General features: G+C 31.8%; 1 protein-coding gene and 1 long non-coding RNA gene across 2 annotated transcripts; both read right to left on the reverse strand.

Moving 5' to 3' along the window:
• Window positions 1–2,052: 2,052 nt before the first annotated feature.
• On the reverse strand, window positions 2,053–6,439 carry Kap-alpha1 (karyopherin alpha1). The gene is made up of 8 exons (XM_031986358.2): window positions 6,076–6,439; window positions 4,917–5,123; window positions 4,618–4,812; window positions 4,326–4,546; window positions 3,247–3,510; window positions 2,969–3,173; window positions 2,532–2,832; window positions 2,053–2,447 (listed from the first exon to the last, which is right to left on the reverse strand). Exons 2-8 carry the CDS (start codon window positions 5,121–5,123, stop codon window positions 2,251–2,253), a joined length of 1,590 nt encoding a protein of 529 aa, XP_031842218.1. The 5' UTR covers window positions 6,076–6,439; the 3' UTR covers window positions 2,053–2,250.
• An 8,565-nt stretch (window positions 6,440–15,004) lies between these two features.
• On the reverse strand, window positions 15,005–16,448 carry LOC143174922 (uncharacterized). Its single transcript, XR_012999422.1, has 3 exons — window positions 16,357–16,448; window positions 15,534–15,754; window positions 15,005–15,428 (listed from the first exon to the last, which is right to left on the reverse strand). It is a non-coding gene; the product is annotated as an uncharacterized LOC143174922 (long non-coding RNA).
• Between the last annotated feature and the right edge of the window lie 5,671 nt (window positions 16,449–22,119).

Genomic DNA, 22,119 nt, shown 5'->3' on the forward strand with positions numbered 1-22,119 from the left:
TTTATTTTGTTTCGTCAAATGACAGTACAGAAAATCAACATCTTTAGATGAAGATACCCGATGGTGATTTGGCGGTTTCTACAAATTTTCAAAAAATATAACAACAAGATCAATGCCTCTGGCATGGTTTCAATTTACACTTTTGAATGACACATGTCTGTAGCTTTGAACTAAAATACAATGAACAGATTCACATTGTATGTGTCACATTGTACGTTCGTGTTATTGTATTATATGTCAATTTGCAGTCAATGTGATGTGAGTGTTCCAAATTGCCAATTTACAATGCGTTTCTATCGGAAACAGAAATCTCCTATTTTCATTGATATATCGATAGACTGTTGAACAGAAAAAAAATGTTTCCAAGAGATTTTATTTATGCAACTAATTAATATTAAATAAGTTACAAAGATATCATATTGTATCGAGGTTCAAGAACGTATCCGAAAGATAAAATTATGTATGTAAGAAAGGAAGATCAAGAAAATTTATGAACATGATTTATGCAATTAAGTATTGATATATAGGGTGAAATGTGAAAAATACATCTGAATATCTGTGATGGACTTAAAAATATAATAAAATGCGTTAGATCTTATTTCATACGCTTTTCGGTACTTTCAAATTGCAACATAGCTATTCAGATGTCTTGAATCTAACATCTCATCCTATATAATAAAGATTTTGAGATACTTTTATCACATTTTATTTAAGAATAGCGTGCACAACATAAAATGACAAATCCGTTTCAAATATGCTTATATTCTATTTTGGTAAGCATTTTATAAATTGGCAACAAGTACTCGTAAGTATACACTTTGCTAAAAATGGCGCCATTAGCAAAGTGGTCGCTCACGGAATTCTTATAATACAGTCCTTCTCTGTCGTAGTAATTCATGTCAGTAACTAAAAGTAGGTAATATATATTTATATTATCTTGTATAATATAGTATGGTACCGTCAAACCTAAATAATAAATACATTTTATACAGTCACAGACCTTTTATACAGAATGTCCAAAATTTCGTGTGCTGTACAATCGCGATACAATCAATCCTCATTATAATTCGCGCAAAATTTAAATTTATATTTAACAAAACTGGAAAGATTTTCCAAAACAAAAAAAAAATGCATATACAATTTTTATATGTATATACATGCATTGTATACATATAATATAATAATTTTGTATAAACACGATCTCTGAAAGAAATACTTTATAATAAATAAAAGAATCACCTACTATTTTGTAACCACAAATACAATATAGTTAAACACATTTTATAACTTTGAATTTTAATAAAATTTAAAATGCGCTTAAATTTTATAATACAGTTTTAGTCGATTGTAATGCAGTTGTTAATACGTCATAACAAAATAGAAACAATTAATTAATAAAAATGTATGAAATTGGAAAGGAAGTCATAATCGTTAATTCGACGTAAATGTTGCTTCGTTTCTTAAGGGCACTCTGTATAGAATAGCCTTAAAATTACAAGATACGTATTTACAGTAAAAAAGTTTAATTGGTCATGTTCCTACCTAGTGTAGTAAGGATGTGAGTACCGCGTTGCGTAATGTTGTCCGTGTTGGCTACGTAGTCGCGTACTTCAGTCGTTAGTGTCTTGCTGGTTGTGCAAGTTTTTTTCTTTCGTAATTCAGAGTCAGTCATAACGTCATATGAGGCTCAAATTTGCCTCAATAGTAGTAAATCGTCTTGATCATTGTTTCCGTACTTATCCGTTTCTACTTAAGCGCTAAAGATATTTGTTAACTTTTTTTTCTTCAAAGATAAACTGAATATGCTTCATACTAAATATGTTTTATGTTTATGAGTTTTCCGAAAATGATAAACCGGGCCCTGATCAAATTATTTCAAAGCATCGTTAAAATTTCGCATAAGGTTATTCACATTTCAATAGAGAACCTAATGCCGGTCGCATATGGTGTGTAGATAAAAAATAAACAGAAAAAATCATTTTAAAATAACTGCGTACAAAAATTTTTTTATACTAATTCTTTTATCACCGAGAGCAGAAAAAACTGATCACCTCGAGATATTACTGATATTATTTCTTTTCTTTCGGATACAAACGAATTCAATGTATATGTATAAATATACCACTCTTCACGTCTGATCGATTCTGTAATTTCAAAGATTGTCTCGTTACGAGAACTAGTCGTAAACGCAACGAACGAAACAAGATCGAATCCGGAAATACATTCGGAATTTCAATTAAAATCAATCAATTAAAAGTCGAAGCCTTCGACTGGCAGTTGAGGCGAGTCGGATGCTTCAAACTGAAATTGTTGTCCCTGTGAATCGATGGTGGGCACGATTCGCGCGTCTTCTTCCTCGGAACCGAAGTATCGTTCAATTATGTCGAAGGCCTTTTGATAAATTTCTATGTTCGGATGAGATTGCAAAAATTCTATTTTGTTTAGGCCTGAAACAGAATAATGTAAAGTAAAAAATGTTGATTCTTTACAGTATTTTTATGAACATTTTCTTTTTACGATTGGATACTCACCGAAACATTGTTCGATTAATACCGCATACTGATTCATGCCACTGTGTATAGCATCTTGTTCTCCAAGGCGAAGAATATTTTCTAAGCCGTTTAATGCGACCTGGACGATCTTAGCGTCCATCACTGTCAACAAATCACACAACGGAGGAACGCATCTTTGTGACACGAGGTAACGAATTTGTTCGGGTGTACCGCCACTGGTAGCATTAGTAATTGCCCATGCTGCTTCTTTTCGTGTTTTGAACTCAGCCTTTCCCAGAATGTCAATTAAAACTGGAAATATCTGGCAGTCGATGACTGCCTATTAAAAAAAATATATATTATTAGATGATGCTTGTAATAGTATAATATTTGTTATTAATAAATGTCTAATGATAAGTTCAGAAAAAATTGTAGGAATAGTTTATATAAGACTTTTCTGCAAAATTTGTATGAACCTGAATTTGCTGAGGATTTCCTGCCGTGATGTTAGAAACTGTCCAACAAGCCTCTTTACGAACTGGATCTCGTGGTGAATTTAAGAGATGCAAAAGACAAGGTAGCACAGAACAATTGAGAACAACTTGCGTTTGTACATCGTCTCCCGTCACTACGTTCCCCACTGCTCGGAGAGCCGCACTTATTACATTGTTTTGTTGATGCCTAATAACATATTTTATTATTATCACATGCTAAATTGTGTTAAGTTATATAGATATTTAAATGAAAAACTTACATGAGTAGTTCTACCAAACGTCTGCACACACCCGCATCTATAACAGCTTGAATTTTTTCATTCGGACCATCGCTTAAGTAAGATAAAGACCAGCAAGCGTCAGCGAGAACATCGCCGTCCGAGTGATTAAGAATATGTGCTAGAACAGGTAGACATGGAGAGACTTTCTGGAAAACCGGCGCCGGATTCTTGCCTCGACAGAGATTCGATAATGCCCATACTGCGTTACGTGTCATTGATAGGCGAGTTGGCTTAGAAAGTAGTCTGAAAAATAAATGAAAATGGGTTAGTTCAATACAACGATAAAGAAACAATCAAATTTATTAGATTATCTTATAAGTTCATGCACCAATGTTATAGTAGGTTAAGGTAAGATCATTATTATTAATACTGTGTTTAATAAACTCTAGAATAGCATATATGAGTCGTTCTCTTCATGTTTTTTATATTTTAAAATTTCATAAAACCCCAGAATTAGTTTCCGTTCTAAAAACTCTAACCCTTTTCACTCAGAACTTTCTCACTAAAAATATTTAACATTTTTTGACAACATAAAGACGATATTTTTTGGAACTAACTCGAAGGGAAATTACAAGTACATTAAGGAACAAAGCTATTTTATTCCAATATTTTACGTATCGAAGTATTATACAAAGTTCAATATTAAATATCAGACTTAATAGTTTTACTGCGTCAAATCAAGTGGTGACTGACAGTCACCTCCCGAGTGCACAGGGTTAATAGTGCCTCAATGTTAAGTGTACAAATAGTTTTAATTTTTGAAAACCTACTCCTTATACTACATTTGAAAAACTTCATATTTTAATAATAACATTTGAAGTCTTAAATGTGCTCATTTTAAACGTTAAATTATTTTGTTAAATATTTTCTTTATAAAATGTACAAAAACTTTTACAAAATGGTTAAATCCATATGGTTAACAAAGTGATGAATGAACCATAATGATATACAATGTTCCTGAGAATGTATATATCATAGTTAAATTAAGCAGTAGAGGTAAACCATTCAGAAAATAAACATAACTTGTAGTATTATTTAATACTATTCCAAAAACTTACTGAAGGAGAGGCGCGAGAATTCCACAATCTAATACATGATCTCTGCACGCAGGACTATCTCCTGCAATATTGCCCAATGCCCAAACAGCTTGCTCCTGAACATCTTCATATTCCGAACTAAGTAATGAAATAAAGGTAGGCACAGCCCCTGCCTCTATCACTATACGTGTTTGCTGAGATGTTCCACTTGCTATATTCGTTAAAGCCCATGCAGCTTCAAACTAAAATCACCATATATAGTTTATATCATGTGTGAAACATGATTGTGTAGTAAACTACAAGGCTTACTAACCTGTAGAGTGCAGTTTGTATTATTTTTTAACAATTCAACGAATCTAGGTACAATTCCTGTTTCTACAACTTCTTCTATTGGCGGATTTGGTTCCCTGGATAACATTCTTCTAAACTTTTGAGTAGCTGCCAATTGTTTTTCTGGATCAGGACTATATAATGCTTGCACCATTTCCATTGTGATAGTAGGAGATTGCTGTAAATTAAAAAATTTATTAAATCAATAATTATATAACTGTAAACAGATAATACAAAGTATACTTTAATCAAGTTTGTCATATCAAAATTATAAGAAATTACCAATTGTGGTGCAGGAACTGCACATTCATCCGTTACAACATTTTCATCATCAGCATCAATGTTAGGAACATTGCGCCTCTTTGATAGCTGTTGCTCTCGTTTCTGTTTCCTCAATTGCACACCTTCTTCTTCTCTACGCCGTCTTAATTCTTGTGAGTCCAGCCCCGCATTTTTGTAACGGTATTTATGTGTAGTTGCAGTTGACATCTGAAAATATAAGTAATATATATGTACTATAAATAAAGGATATTATAATAGTATAAATTTTTTATTTTTTACAACAATTCTCCATCTGTATCAATATAAATATTTATGAAACTACATTTATCATATAACAGTTATGGCTCTTTATATTAACAATACTATAAAAACAACCAAAATAAAATAATGAATAAAATATTAATAAATGAACATTATTTTCTCCATACAAAAATTTAAAACATAATTGAAACAACTGAGGCAATATAAATTTATCTTTTTATGCTACATAAAAATGAACTTAAGAAAATCGCTTTACATTAAGCTATAATATTAGGCATTAAAACATATATATAATATTAGGTTTGTGAAATAGTATTCTAATCTATAAATACACTTAGCTTCATCTCAATTAATGTTACCGTTACTTTACTAAAAACAAATTTACTGTTATAACATATAATGCCATTAATGGATACATGGTACTAGTGATGAGGCAACAAAGTAGGGAACGAAAATACCAATTATAACATATAATAAATTGAATCCCACGCGTTCCCTTAATTGTGTAAGTACATTGAGAAAAAATACGTCAATTTTTTCGGGATTAGTATTCGATTTGTTAATGGGTTCCAAGAATACCTTGAAACTGCTTGACAATGGGCTATTGAGGGTTAGGTATTAATCGGCAACGGTGGTCGGGGGTGGGGTATATCTTCTCAGAGACATTAGTTTTAGAATAATATACGATAGAAACTACATTGTCGAATAATTCCATACATTTATTTATGAAGAATTTTGCTCTCCATAAGAGAACAGTTAAATTAGACATTTTTGGCATAGACGGAGGACAGAAAAGGTGACGTTCGCCTGAAATTATCTCGATCTTTCTAGTCATATGTAGCAGTCGTATGATTTCGGAGGCGACCTAATGGTGTAAAATAATCGAGTTTTTACTTACGGCTGTGAAAAGAATTCGTTCGTTAAATATAAGAGTTCATAAAGAACAGCGAAGCGAGCACCGCCACACTTTTCACCTCCTCAAACTACGACAACCGATCGGAAAACCTTGGTCCGTACTCTAACGCGCAAAGAATCACGGGCCACGCTCGCGAAACGCTGATAGGTGCGTTCGAACAGTCATATTTATCCAACTTTTCCAATTTCACCCGGCTAATTTCGCCGCGTTCGTAATATGTTCTTATATTGTTCCAACTGTACCGTTTGCATAAAATTATGTAATAGAATATTTTAAGAGAAATCAGTCTCGCGAAAAATAACTTGTAATTCGTTGAATGTATCAAAATTCGCAAGACTTTTTTAATGGCGGTAGTAGAGTACGTTCGGAAAACATTCGGTTTAGTAATCGTCGGTTTTCGATTGGTGGAAATGTGAATCGAGCCATTGATGGAAGACCTTGTAAATGAGGGAACGAATGGATATTTTTGCGAACGCATAAGCGACGAACAACTGCGTGATTCAATGTAATAACCGGAAATTAGGTACTCTTCTGTATTTAAATGATTTATTATGATTATTCTATTTATTGAGTTGACGATGAAAAATGAAAGAATAGTAGGAAAAATAGAAAGTTTACTTAAAAATTTGCAAACTTTTAGCTTATTTTATAAATTTTAGTTCACTTCAGTTTCTTAAAATTAATTTCAAAATATTTTATTGGTTTTCTCTTATTAAAGCTAAATTTTATATTTGCACAAATTATTTTAATATTACACTATTACAGTTGCAAAAATGTAATAAACTTCTATAAAAATAGTCAGAGTTTATTATTATCAATTAAAGATAAGTATTCATTCTAAAATTATAAATTTCAATGTAAATAATTTCAATAATCAAATATAGAAAATGTAACTATTTATCTCATTAATATTCATGAGTTAATCATTATATGAGTTGGTAACTAGACGAAATACGGAACGGTGCTTCAGTGTTGATTTCTTTTTGTATCTTCGAACCCATCCGACTCACATATCCTCTACAAGACAAACGGTATCCGAGGTATTATACGACTCGAACCGCGAAGTCTTATATACATTAAAATCATTAAAACCAACTTATTAAAATCAATATAATCAGTTAGCAGACATATTTTACTTGTATAAAAGTATTTATAAAAAGAAAATAAGTATCTTCTTGGATACTCCATATTGTTTTACAGAACATTACAAAAATTTCAAAATGAAAAGCGAATTTAGTACAATACGATTGTTTTTTACAACTATATATAATCATTTAAAGAGATGAAATTGAATATCGATTCTGAATGAAATAAGAATTAACAATTAACGGATAACTCTTGTGAAAGGAAACATTACCTCCCGTTCATAAAATAAACAATCAGATTGACAGATTATTTTTTTAATTGTAATTTTTAATGAAAAAAAAAGAAATAAAAGGGCCTAACATGGTATGAATTTACAGTTAATAATTTTAAATAATTTTAGAATTTATAACGCATTTGCTTTTTGTTTGCCCGAGGGGTGTGACCTCCTTTATGTCAGAAACTTGAATTTCAATGGTGGCGTAGAAATTCGAGGGGTTGCCTTTAAGTTGCATGGTACAACCTTAGAATTTCTTTGTGTTCCCACAAAGCCACCTGTTTCTCTCTCAGGTAGAGAAACGAAGGCAAATGATTATACAGGTGCGACGATTATTGGTTCCCGCTGTTCATGAAGCTCCACCCACTTGACCACCTATTTCGGTTGAAAACTTCGTTATCATGTCCACCAGTTAACCTATTCCATGGTCGCCATGGATTTTCTCTTGTGCTAGAAATTCTTTCAAGATGGCGGGAAATAGTGTCAATTACCTGTTGTACTTAAATGGATGGATTTAACTCGATGAAAGAGAGATTTGGACTATGTATTTTAAAAGAAATAATTATGCAACGGAAAATGTTTTACAAAGTGAGATCTTAGATCTCAGTGTAGAAATAGAATCTTGTAACAACATGGAAAAAGATTATTATAATAGTTATGTATAAACATTCAGAAGATTAGTATGATAAGAAAGATCATATATTCATTATTGTTTTAACAGGTGTCAAAAGGAGATAATAGCTGACGTCTTACTATACATTTTATTGTAAATTCTAGATATTCGAAGGAACTTACTACAGACCTACGTTATACAATAGAAGTTACTAAAAACGTATTTAATAGTAATTTTGAAGGACTCAAAATTTAATATTTTTAAATAATAGTAACGTGAGTTTCAAAACATTCAATAGATTATAGAAACATTATACCAGCATTTTCATTTGAATAATAAATATTTATTTAAGGAAAAGTAGGATAATATTAATATTAGAAGGATATAGATAAAAGATTGTACATATCCGAATTAAATTCTCTAACTTTTTGACTTGTAACGATGTTGGGAACTTTCCGTTATAAAAACTGCAATTGTTTTTTAATAAATACTCCTGTGTACAGCGCGAAGATACTCAAAAGTTTTTAAAACTTTCACTACGCAAATGCGCTCACATATTCTCACAGTTATGTACTCTCGTCGATTTTCAATTACCCGTACGTTTTGCAAAAAGTTTGAAAACCAACAGAACATATATCGTAATTACTCACATATTTACGTTTTTTTTTGTTAACCCTTTAGTTTCCAGTAGCATCTCCTTGAAACCACATGTTTCAATATTAGTAAAATGCGAACCAGTGGACTAGTCGCGAATCCACCATAGAATCAATTAATCGTCCTTTCTTTTTTTAACAGTTAGAATAGCATTTTTTATAAGAATATTTATCTTTGTTACAAATGATAAGTTAGTTAATATATACTGTGAAAATAAATGTCTTCTTCCTAAAAGTTTTTATTTAAAACCTAAAGGGTTAATATGATTTCTACATTTACTGATTTATGTAATCCTTAATTTAACAACTAAAATGTATGCATTCATATAATATTATAATATTATAATATTCTTGTATAAATATTGTATTTTAAAACACAAATCGACGTGAATGTGTTCAAAGAATGAAGATCCAGAATGATATTGTCAAATTTTCACGAGAACAGAACAAATTGTGTAAAAGAAGATATAAACGTTACCACTTAGCACGACGAACAGCGTGTATGTGGGATCTACACAACTGTACCGTATTTATATATCTCCTATCATTCAAATATCTATCTTTGATTTTCTTACCGCTTGCTTATTTGTCCAGATATCTTGACCAATAGAGTTTTCATGTTCGTTCTAAGACACAGAACTTCGATGGACAGAGCAAAGAACAGAACGGTGAACCCGACAGAAAGTATTTAGCGGACATCAAAGGGTGGCAATGGCGGTGACGGTGGTGGTGGATGTTCGAAAGACGCGGAGGGTTGAAGAGCTATCGGGCGTGAATAATGCGCGGCGCCGTCCGTTCCTTGGTCCATAGGTTCGATTCCGCCTCGGCTCGATGGATTGATAAAGATTAAAGGTAAAGGGAGGTGGCAGAGTCCAGGGGTGTTTTGGAGTTAGGCGACAGAAGTCAGCCAGCGAAACGAATCAGCCGCACACGTATGGAGGGGGATGATGTCACATAGGGGATCCCCCTTCGACGTAAATACATACAGATGCAAGCTGGACTGATGCATCGGGGCTTGGATACAGTGACGTAGGCAAAAGGATTTTCGTTCAATTTTGACTTTCATTGAATTTGCTGTTTCTAACCATGTCTTTAACTTTTCGCACTCGAAAGTTACTTCGCTATATATATTTATTATTTTGTAATGAAATATTAATTAAACTATTGATCCTATTAAATAGAAATGATGCACGAAACTATGAGGACAATAGAACTGTTTTATTTTAATATTTTATATCTAATTACAATATATAACGTATGATATTGAATATTGAATTTTATAATTTCGCTATATCAGACCAAATGCCGACGGTCAGTCGCCTTTGTAGTGTAAAGGGATAATCAAAAGCGAAAAATCGTTTTTATATGGTCTTCTCCCCAAAAAATTGTATTTTAACTGTTTGAGATTATCTATTATTCTTCTTGATCATATATTATTATCGTTTATTTACTTCAATATTTTATACAAAAGGATTGTCGATTAATTTTTACCTTCATTCACTTCCCCACCATTATACTCAAGGTTGAAAAGCAGAAGTTTCGTATTTCGTGTTGACACTGGCGTTATCACCATCTCTGGGACTTGAAATGTATCTCATTAGAGTGATTACATTATATGAGATGCTATTTAAAGCAGGTTTAAATTGCACAGGTCAAAGGAATACCTTTAAGAATACGAATTCCAACTTCAGCTACATATAAGTAAACCTCGCGCCTCCATTTCATATTATTCACTCGTCGCAAATAGAATAAAAGTTATCTGATCCTCCATCCACTTTGCAAAATATAAGGTGGTGGTCGAATTCGACTGAAAATCGAAGAAAACGATAATTACCTTTATTATTCCTAAACAACATCGAATTTACTGGAATGTGAAAAGTACAGTCAATCCTCGAATAACAGAGTTAATTTGATTAAATAGTTAAAGATAACAAAAATGTAATGATAATAAACTTGAAAGAAAATATACTATATCTAACCTCGTCATATGAGAGTTGTTGTAATTTTTGATCATGTTATTCGTGTAACTCAAGTATACAATAGAACCTTGATTATCCGATTTAAATAGAGACTCGAGAAGAAATTCTATAAACTATCTTCGCAAAATTCGATCGTATATATCCTAAAGTATAATTTAACCCTTTGCACCCCAAGTTTTTCACTAGAAATATTCAATTTGTTTGTAGATGATCAAAACTTTGAGTGATCTAGAACCCGAGAAACAGTTTCTTGGTTAACATTAAATGTGCCGGTCAAATGATCAATCTTAAAATTTAACTTTACATCAATTTCTATATTGTTCGATTAATCAGTTTTTCAATTTTTGTCTTTCCTTCTGTTTCCGCTCAAGATCTCAGTACGTTTAGTGTTACATATACATACACATGCTACTATTTGAAGATCAATGTTGATCATTTGTTGAAAAATGACTTCTGTTAACCAGTTGACTTGCGTTTGACGAGTATTTATTTTTTCACATAAACATTTACTTCTTCTTTGCTTTGCTTTGGTTTTTCATTAAGATATACCCTAGGTACATTAGCCTTGCGTTTGTCGAATACACATTTCATTTTTTTATTTCATTGTGCACAAAACGAGAAGTTTTTCAAACTAAATTCCACAGTTAACAGGTTAATGTTAATCGAGTTTCCATTGGTACCGTGTCTGAGAATTGCAGTAGGTATGTCCCATTCTTTGATCGTCCGCACCAACAGAATTCGTGGTGATCGCCCGAAATTCCACACCTATAGACCGCCCGCATCCAGCATGTATTCCACGTGATCGTTGACGACGACTTAATTTGATCTAACGTCATCTTGTCTGCAGCCGTGTGACCGACTAAACGACACTGCCAAAGCGTTCCTTAAGGATCATTCCTCGTTATGATCGTCGGCTGGGCGAGAACGCGGGCCAAACGCGCTCGTCTCGGTGACCGCCGAGCGTTCCTTTATCCCGTAGGGAACAAAGGAAATCGTTACGCGGACGCCGCGGCTCGCAATACTCGTGGAAAAGCCACTCGGCGAAACGACCATTTAAAATGAAATACAATTCCGCCCGGCAAGACCGTGAACAGAGAAGAATGATCGACGCCCAGCGTCTTTCGCCTAGTCCCTCGGAAAATGGAACGGCAACTGGGGAACGACTCTAAATTACGAACGACGTCGTTGCAACGATTGAAACACCGTCTCTCAGCCTCTCCCGGCGAATAAGAAACGACCGAGGTGTTTTCGTCTTTGGAACGGTGTCGGCTTCAACGCCAAGCATTTGAACCGATGATCGTGGGTTTTGGACTCTATATTCGGGGAACGTAATCTCTTTAACCCCTTCTCCTATGATATCATGTCAGACTCGCGATGAAAATTTTCCACCGAATTCGAGCAATCTATATAAATGTTATTTCTTTACTTTCGATATATTAAATTGTATGATATGAAATGTCAAATTTTTCTTACTCATAAATGTTTGTATTCCTGTTGTTATTCCTTTGTTTTTCATATAACCTTTTGCGAACAATTTTTTCCGAATTGTGCATAATAACTATTTCTTGCGTCGTTTTTTGAAAACATGGATACCGTCAATATTGTAATTTTTTTGTATGAATTCAAACTTGGAAATAATGCTGAAAAATGCTGAAAATATAAATAAAGCATTAGGGGGTGATATTGTGAATGAAAGAACAATACAGTGTTGATGTGCAAAGTTTTGTTTTGGTGATGTGTCTTTACAAAATGAGTCGCGTGGTAAACCTGAAACAGTAATTCATAACGATGTCTTTAGAATTTATTTATTCTATACATTCAGAATTTTTCAGAAAAGGAATGTATGCATTAAAAACACGTTGGCAGATGTGTATCGAATGGAATAAGGAAAAAGTTGTCCATGTATTGGATATAGTGGACAATCCTACTACATTTAATTTTCATTTACCTCGTCTATTTTCCATTTGACATTTTTTTACTTTTAATTCCATCCCATTTTAAATTTTAATTTCATCTCGCGAAGAATAGAAATATACCTACCCAATAATAGCTTTCTTATATTTACAATACAGAAATAAATATATAATTTACTAAGAAAAAGTGGAAACAAAAATTAAGTTTAATACAGTAAAAGAGCAATAAATATAAATGTGTAAGTCGGCAAGAACGAGAAGGAGAAAAGGAAGATTAGTTAAAAAATTAAATAAAGTAAATAAAGATTATTTAAATGAATAAAATACAAATGAATTAAGAATCGAAAATCGTTTAATCCATTATTATTCTTCTGTTTATTATGATTAGATTGTCCTATAAATTTCTTTCGCGTTTTGTTTGAATCGTTTAATTTAGAAGACATTTGGAAAAAAGACAAAAGTAGAAGACAAGAACGAAGGAACACAATAGACCAGAATAAATAATATACAATTAAATAACATAAAGTGAAACATGAAATATTGCGCATCCATTATGTACTAACAAAACGGAAGAAAATTTTGTTGAACAATCTAATATAATAAATTATTGTAGGCAGCCACGCCAAACGTCAATCGTTATGACGAATTCGTTTCGAGGGTTGGTCTACGCCAATGCACCGGCTGGATGACTCACGCGATCTCTCTCGCAGCTTCCTTTGCACGGTCCCGTATGGTAGTCGTGCACAATGGAGAATAGTAAACGCGGTAAAGGTAACTCGCAGCGACGGATCGGGGGCCGGTGGGTGCACGGCCAGCTTCCCCCTGTATGCGAGTACCCGCGGGTCACGTGCCACGATTTTCACCCCCGTACGACTGATTGCCGGTTGAGTGTATCTGGATCGCAACGGTGAAACGATTTTGCGTGGAAGGGGTGCAACGTTTGCGGACTATTTTTCTTGCAACAAAATGAACCAATAAATTCTTCTTATTTAATTTTATCTTTGTCATGAATTAAGCTACATAAGACTGTTCTAGTGGATGTTTAAATTCAACAGATTTAACATCCTAACAAAAATAGATAGAAATTTTAAATATAATCCAAAGGAAAAGTATCGTCGCGCTAATGTCAACGAAACACTAAAACAATTTACGGAATGTTTTGCGAACAAAACAAATTATTTGGGAGATAATAAGAAACAAAATTTCATGTTTGTTGTAAATGAAGTCACATGAGACTCCATTTTATTGGATACCTAGGATAAATGTATATATTATATTTTACAGAGGATCGTACAGGAAAATGTGAAAACAATTCCTTGTTGACTGTAACAATCAAAAAAGCGGTTTATTTCTATAACAGAAATTATATTATATTTTCAAGGTAGTAGAAAGGTGTATCTATGTTATCATGGCTGTTTCTTTAATAGCTACAGCAAGCAATGAATTGTTTCTACGTATTCCTATAAATTTTATGAAAAATATACATCCTTTTTCTAGACACTTAACTTCTAATGACTAAGAAATTAGTTAGACAAATGTTAATGACGTGATAGGAAATTTTTCTTTTATGTGTGCAGTTCGGAAATTTGTGAATACACATGAAAACATATTTTTCATATCTGTTTCTTTCTTTTGTTGCCAAAATATCTCGAAAAATATATGCTGAAAATGTTCAATTGTGCCATCTATAAATATTATTTAGTATAACAAATTCATTGTTTCGCTAAACTAATATAACACTATGTAATTACATTTTATACTATAGCTGTTAAGGAAGTTGAATATTGTGAATAACTTCAAAGGTTCCTTATTCTTATTACGAGTGATTTTAATGGTGCATCAAACAGCCCCATAAATAACTTTTATAAACGTATACACCATATTATTCACTATATCTCTACTTATTAACAATAAATGTATCTTAAAGACTGAAAATTCAAATTTGATCTTTCAAGCAGATAATTGTAGATTTTATAATATAATTCGAGAAAAGATATTGAATTTATAAGATAATATATTACACGAAACCTTTAATTAAAGTAAAAATTCTTTTGCAAATGGGTAAGTAAGTATTCAATGACTACTAATTATATAATACATTTATTTTCTACGATATTCTGCTTATAAAAGCACAATTATAATTAGAGAATTTTCCTGTTTTCGTAATTAGTCTACAATACACTGGTAAAATCTTTACGACGCTTGACAGAGTTATGTGTCGCATGTTTATGCACAACAACGCCTTTTCACTAATTGAGATCATCGTTACGATCTTCCTCAGTCTGGTACGCGTTTCACTGTAATTTGCCCGCGTTTCAAGCTTCTACCGCGATGAAGTTATTATCTTTATCATCACTCCTTATATGTTTGTATTCAACCTTCTCTACGTATTTTTCAATAGTTTTCTTTCTAACAAACATCCAACGATTGAAAGGGATAGATTCACTTCTGAAAACCATTATCATTATCAATTGTTATTTCTATCAAAACAAGATAAAACTAGAAAAAAATGAAATTTAACCACATATTTATTACTAAATTGTACATGTTCACTTCAATTTTGCATATGAATGGATTTATAAATTAAACATTAACACGTTGACTGCCACAAGAATTCTGAACGTTTTGTATAATATTACTTGTCCTCTTGTAACGAAGGCAAATGGTATTGGAATTGGTTATTAATGGTTTGGTACCATAGTTCTTGAATTATACTATTATTTAGTTACTTGTGTTATTGAATATTTTGATTCGTCATCAGTTTCCTTTTAAATAATTGTGTTTCATCCAGTTGCATTTGCTAAGAATGCACAAAACCTGAAAGTGTATCATTAAATCAATATTACATATAAAATATGGATGTATGAAAACGAAATTTTATTCTAATTTTCACTTTGCTCTAACAATGTACTTAACACATACTGTCAGTTGCTGAGAATCTGGCACTCGTGACATCATAGGGGCGGGTACAGTCGCTCCGAGAAATCCAATTATGAGTTCAAAAATGAGTCTACACACTTTTTGTCGCGCGACTCAATTGGCGTATGTGAGCGTTTCAGCCAATCATATATTAGAACCGAAAATTCGTGTGAGCAAGGCGTGCGCCTTCGAATCTGACCACTCAGACGAGAGTGTCAGGTTCGCTGCAATGAACGGTATCTTAATTTTTATATTCTGTGAATCTTTTTATCTGTATTTGCAAACGTATACTTAAACAACATTAAAAGCATAAATATTGAAATTACAATATCTCCTATTGCTCTTTAAACATTAATAACTTAATATTTGTTCATGCGGAGAAATAAACTACAAGAATAATGATTAATGTATCAGAAAATATACGATTCCATTTTAAAAACAAATCAAGTAGTTGTAAGACCTGTTTGTGTCCATGTATCACAAAACTGCACCTGTTCCTCCAGTTACGCGGAGTATTCGTTTCACGTGGATTCGTTTTACGCGAATGAGAAACGCGTAAATAAAGTCCGTCAGTACGAAAGAAAACAATACATTAAAAAGAAAAGCTGGTATAAGTTTTACAAATACATACTTATTACACATAGCTTAACAAAAGGATAATAATTTCTTCGGAAAACAAAAGTAAATTTTACTTGGTTTCACTGAATTCAAATCGTGTATAAACAATACTACAATAAATGGAGGAGCGAGTGTATTCATATCAAATAATGTAAGTACTAATCGGAACAATACAATTTATGTTCGAAATTTTCGAAACATTTTTTACCATTACAATACTTTCGAAGATTTTTCCAGAGATCAATTTAGATAATATAAACCCATAACACATCTACAATCTCATTACGTCGTAACAATAATTCTTTTACATCCTACAGAGTGTCATCCTAAACAAATTTCAGTAGAATTCAATTTAATTGCAATTAAATCTTTTTGTACAAAATACAGTACTATGCATTTATTATTCAACATTTAACACAATCGATAATATAATTTGTAATTTTCACATTCCATTCTCGTATACGAAATCGAAGGGAAAAAGTTTAGAAAAAAGGTGCGTTCCGCGGTTTTTCGTAGTCAAAGTGCGCGCACGCATGTGTCTACTTACTGAACAGTGGTTCACGTACGCGTCACCAATTAACTCGTCCAGCGTCTCGGCGAGGATCTTCAATTAAACAATTACTGCTAAACCGAGCGGAATTTCCAGCGTCGAGCCCGCATGCTTGTTAAGAATGATTCTCGCGCACCTACGTGACCGACCGGCCATTAAGGTGGATGAAAGGCAGCGTGAAACGTTTGATCAGGTACCCACGTGTGGACCCACATACTTTTGATCAACGGAATTGTGAGTCACAGAAACGACCCGGTCCTTGAATTTAGATCCGTGATAAAGTCAATTCCATCGAGCCTGTCAGTTAACACTAAAACTATCAGGCGGGCCAGAATGATCCATTCCTAATTTCTTCTTTTTGCAATTATTAAATAAATAACAGATGTTTCTCTGCGAAATTATTAAAGAAATTGATTTAGCAATACGCGAACTGAATTGTAAATCAATTAAATCTCAATAGATGCACTTTTAGAGTTTCTATAGAGACATTTCAAAAAGTCAATTTAACTGCTCGGTGGTTTTAGTGTTAATTCCCCGTGAGAAGCTGTTCCGCATCCCCTTCAACGCGAATCGTTCACCATTCGAAGGTCAACGTTCTACCTTGAACAGTCCTTGTTTATTCATTCATTTATTAGATTTAACGGCAGTACAGTGGTATTCTATTTAAACGAACTCATTGGGAAATAAATTGTTTACAGAACTATGTAAGCTGTTCATATTATTTCCTATTAACATTTTTTTATTTTATTTATTCTTTTCTAACAATGATAGACGGCATTAGAAATTATTATTAATGATTTGGTATCACAATTCTTACATTACAACACTATCTAGTTACTTTTGTTACCAAATATTTTTATTCCACACCAATTTTCTTATTGTAATTGTTTTCAAGGAATGTAGACGCTTTGGTCATCTGTGATTACTGTGGCATTGAATGTGTTTAAAGTCCACTAATTTTCATCAGTACTACTGACCTTTTTTTGAAATAAACAGAGTTCACGTTTAGATAAGAAGATTCAATGATACATTTAGCTTAGTCTTCAGATTTTAGGAGTTTAGAAATGACAGTAATTTAGTAAACAGGTTCGCTACTGACGTTATATATTTGTACAGAATCCTACATTTTACATGAAAAATTCAATTGACGCTGTAGATATTGTAATTTAAAGTTATAGGATATGACACTATATTTAGCAACGCAATAACTCTTCGTAATTTTATTGTTTCAGTATTTTTGTTTAAAACATTTGTGGGATTTCATAGGATATTGCAATTGGTGGTAGCGAAGGTGTTAATTTATGTAAATAAGAAGAATAAGGAAATTAATTATTTTCTTATTACTTATAGTATAATATATAAAGTGTTCCCTAAGTAGAGATTGTAGAGAAATCGAGGGAAAGGTAACACTACAGGATATTGTGAATCATAGGCAAAATAAGAAAGTTGAAGAATGACTTGAAAGAAAAGGAAGGAAATAGTGATTATTAATAGAGACAGAGAATAGAAATAGATGTCGATTTAGAGAAGTACAAAGATAAATTACTGTTAGGGAAAGTTAGTATTGTTAGAATTACTATTAGATATTTAAATGGCACAATAAACAAAGTAGAATAAGCGGTATGAGTCTGTATGAGAGAAAAGTGTAAATGATTAAGAGAGAGATGTTTACAGGGTATTGTAAACTAAGTACTTATTCTTAGTCGTTGAGGCCGAATAAACCAAAATTATATATGTGTATAAAAAGTGTTGACATAATTAAAATGACGCTGTGCACTAATTCAGATAATAGGAGTTCAGTTTCAGGTCACTCGATCGCGTATTTGTGAAAATCTCCTTTGGATAAATGGAGTTCTACTGTAACGAAGTATGCAGGGTGTCCCATTTAAAATAGGCTACCTAAATATCTTCTTCAGCTGTGATGATACAACCAGCCATTGCGTACGTATAGAAACATGAAACGGGTTACTATTTGCGAAATTACGTCTGGCATCTATAACAAAACTAGCTGTAACTATTAACACATTGCGAATGGATGACAGGATACCTGACCTTTCGAGCGTAGTTGCTAAAATATAATATGTTCAAAGTGCTACATACTTTTAAAATGCATGTAATCTTAAAACATATGATTATATAATACTACAAAATTATTAAAAAATACACGTTTTAAATCATACATTATGTTACTTACAATAAAAGCAATTAATATAAGTTATAAAAGAAAATGAACTTTTTTTTATTACTCAGCCTTATTTTAATAACTAATGAAATGGTTAAAATTCAAAATAGTAAAGTTAGTTATTTCCAAATGTTTGCCTTCGTTAAAGGTTATTGGATGAATTTGAGAATAGCGTTTGTGACAGCACCGGACAACTTTCTTTTGATGTGCAGAGTTATCTCTGGCGTAAAGATCTGGAAAACTTTGGATTCTCTGCGAAAACTGTCAGAATTGGATTCATAACATCCACCAGGGACATCCACTTAACTGGGAACTCGTGCTCACGAATATAAACGCAACCAGCAATACGGTGTTATACGGACACCACAATGGCGAATGTAAAATTTTACGACAAGGGGGCACAATTTTTTAAAGTATTAGTGACAGTTCGTCTAAGTATACGCCTAAAATATTCACTAATTCTTGTAAGCTCTAAAATTTAACACATTAAGGCTTATAATGTATACTAATATTGTATATTAAAATTGTATATGTAACAAACAATAATTTAAACCTTTAAATGTTTTATTTATTTTTATTTATTCTTAAGCGATGACAAATAGGGTAATTCTGGAGATAGGTGTACGGGAGAAACGGCCACTATAATTATCTTGTATAAATAATTGATACAATTATTATTACAATCAAAGTTATACCATTTGTAATTTTAATTCTTGTTGAACATTGCAAAGCACGATAGTAATTAAAATTTGTTTAGAAATCAAATCTGATGTTCCAATTCTTCTAATTTTCATTTTAATACGTTTCAAAAAAAATATGGTCATCACCCCCGGAATGACCCTGCACTTACTTGACAAAAACAGAACAAGAGCACTTGTTGCAGAAATTAAAATAAATTATAACAGAATAATAAACTTTTCTATACTTATACTTGCTAAACTGTATAAGAAAAACATTTTAATCAATTGGTAATGTTTGTGTGGAACAATTATGAATTATGACAAAGATTTAATTTCACAAAGCAACGGTCGTGAGCTTATACTTACACGTGCTTGTATGCGTCATCAAGTTTAATCGAGACGCTTTCTAGATTACAGTCATTAATCGTTATTAAAACAGCACTGCAGCTGATTAACCATATCCAAATTCTATATTATTGTTATTTTCTAAAGCAAAGTGAATTAAAACATATCGTAGGTAGAATAAATACTTAGATTAGATCGATATTGAAGAATTTTATATGAATTTGATTTTTAGCAATGAACAGAAGAATATGTACAATATAATTTAATTGAGTTTCCGATTCTACGTGCAAAGTACTTGAATTTTTATAGTTTCACATCTAAAACAAAACACTTCTTTAAACTCGAAAGATGAGAATTATTCGAAGGAATATATGATCGAGCCAATAATTTCTAATACAATTTTTAAAGGAAGTTAAAAAACTATATTTAAAAAAAACACATTTTAATAACATAAAATTTGTTTAACAAGAATTTTGAAATTCTGATGAACTAATAGATAATACATGTACAAAATATTATATCTATTAAAATATTGATAATTTTTTATGTAACAGGTGCAATTATTTATATTTTCTAAGACATGAAAGTATCTTGGATTCTCACCTCTATCTTGAATTTATATAACATTGAACATCAACTAACAGTAAGGAAATTTTTTCATTCCGAAATTGTTTTTCAGCATATTCAAGATCATCCGTAAGTATATCTTTGCATATAAATATTTACTTACACTCTGTTTTGTTTTTTTATATCTTGATGATAAAATACGTTCAGTAAGTTATAATAATATAATCTTGAAATAACTTTCAATGTAACTGTTCTTCCGAAAGTAGAGTTAAATATGAAATTTATTTCCATTAGAATTACAAGCCTGAATGTCGACGGAAGACAATTTATGTATGGTCCAAATTATAAATTCAGAAATCGTATTCTGCGTATCTAGCAAAGGAATAAAAAGAAAGTTTCTGATTTATAACGTCTGTTTTCGTGAAAATTCCAGTATGTTTATCAATGTTTTCCACTGTGGATAAAAATAACAACAAAATGTTGATATAAATCGCGTGTCTCCATAAAGAAGCGGCAAGATCAAACGAAGTTACAGAAGCAACTGTAAATATTCTTTCTTGGAACGTATTGTTGCTTGAACGGAGACACTTAATCTCTTATTAACTGTTCTAATTTGCAGTGCTGAGACAAAAAGGAATTTTTCCGCAGAAAGAGTTACTTTAGATATAAACAGATATTTGTCTAAACAAAATGTTTCTTCTTGATTGATACAACAACGACCGTAATAATTATCAGAAACTGAAAAATTAAAAAGATTTTTAATCTATATGAGTGTGCCTATTGTTTGAGCTTGAAAACCCAATAAAATATTTTGAAATTGTGAAATTTGAAAAAGATCTCTCCGACTTTGCAGAAACTAGTATATTTTTTAAGTTATACAACTTGAATTTTAATAATATCAATTTATAAATGGATGTTTACTGATGAGTGTATTTAAAAAAAATTCGAGAAAATCGCATTATTGATCTCTGAAACCTCGTGTTAACCAATTGCGAAAATATTTACTTGAATAAAACAAACATCGTTTTCATAAACCGTAGATAAATTTGTATACTGCATGTGTTCCTATATGCACAATACTTTCACCATTCTCTTCCATTTTCTCCGGAAGCATATCACGACTTCTTTACCATTTTTGAAAATCATCTGTACTATGTATTTTGTCCTGTGCACTTTTTTTTTATAATGTTTTGATTATGATATGGAATCAAACACTTTATTCGGGTATTTCCAGTTATTTCGTTATTTCGTTGAGCAATGAAAAATGTCTCTTTTTTCTAGAACTATTTACAAATACAATTAAAATTATTTCTGATTAAAAAAATTCTTTATCCATTTGTAAATACTTTCTAGCATTCAGACAATGAGTGAATTTTACACAGTTAAATTATGAACCCGTTTTTTGGAGTTTCAGCACCAATGCTGTCGATTTATATCTGGGCGTCCTTCTTAAAGGTCTGTACTTTTGCCAATTTTGCGAATTCCTTTAAATCTTTTCAAAATTTTAATCTTAAGATGATGTACTGTAACAATTTGAAAGAAGAATTCAAATTTTTAAAGCTATCATTGCAGAAACATTAAATTTAAATATTGATAATATTAGTTGCAATTTACATTAAAATCTTGCATAAAATGGAACCTTTTATA

The sequence above is a fragment of the Nomia melanderi genome, chromosome 9 (genome assembly GCF_051020985.1).
Source record: "Nomia melanderi isolate GNS246 chromosome 9, iyNomMela1, whole genome shotgun sequence".
Lineage (NCBI taxonomy): Eukaryota > Metazoa > Arthropoda > Insecta > Hymenoptera > Halictidae > Nomia > Nomia melanderi.

Excerpts from the sequence above, each read along its gene's own strand:
- Kap-alpha1 (XM_031986358.2), bottom strand. The coding sequence starts at position 5,123 with ATGTCAACTGCAACTACACATAAATACCGTTACAAAAATGCGGGGCTG. Across the intron at positions 4,547-4,617 it reads ATACAAACTGCACTCTACAG|TTTGAAGCTGCATGGGCTTT; the intron begins GTTAGTAAGCCT and ends TGGTGATTTTAG. Across the intron at positions 2,448-2,531 it reads ATTAATCGAACAATGTTTCG|GCCTAAACAAAATAGAATTT; the intron begins GTGAGTATCCAA and ends ATTCTGTTTCAG.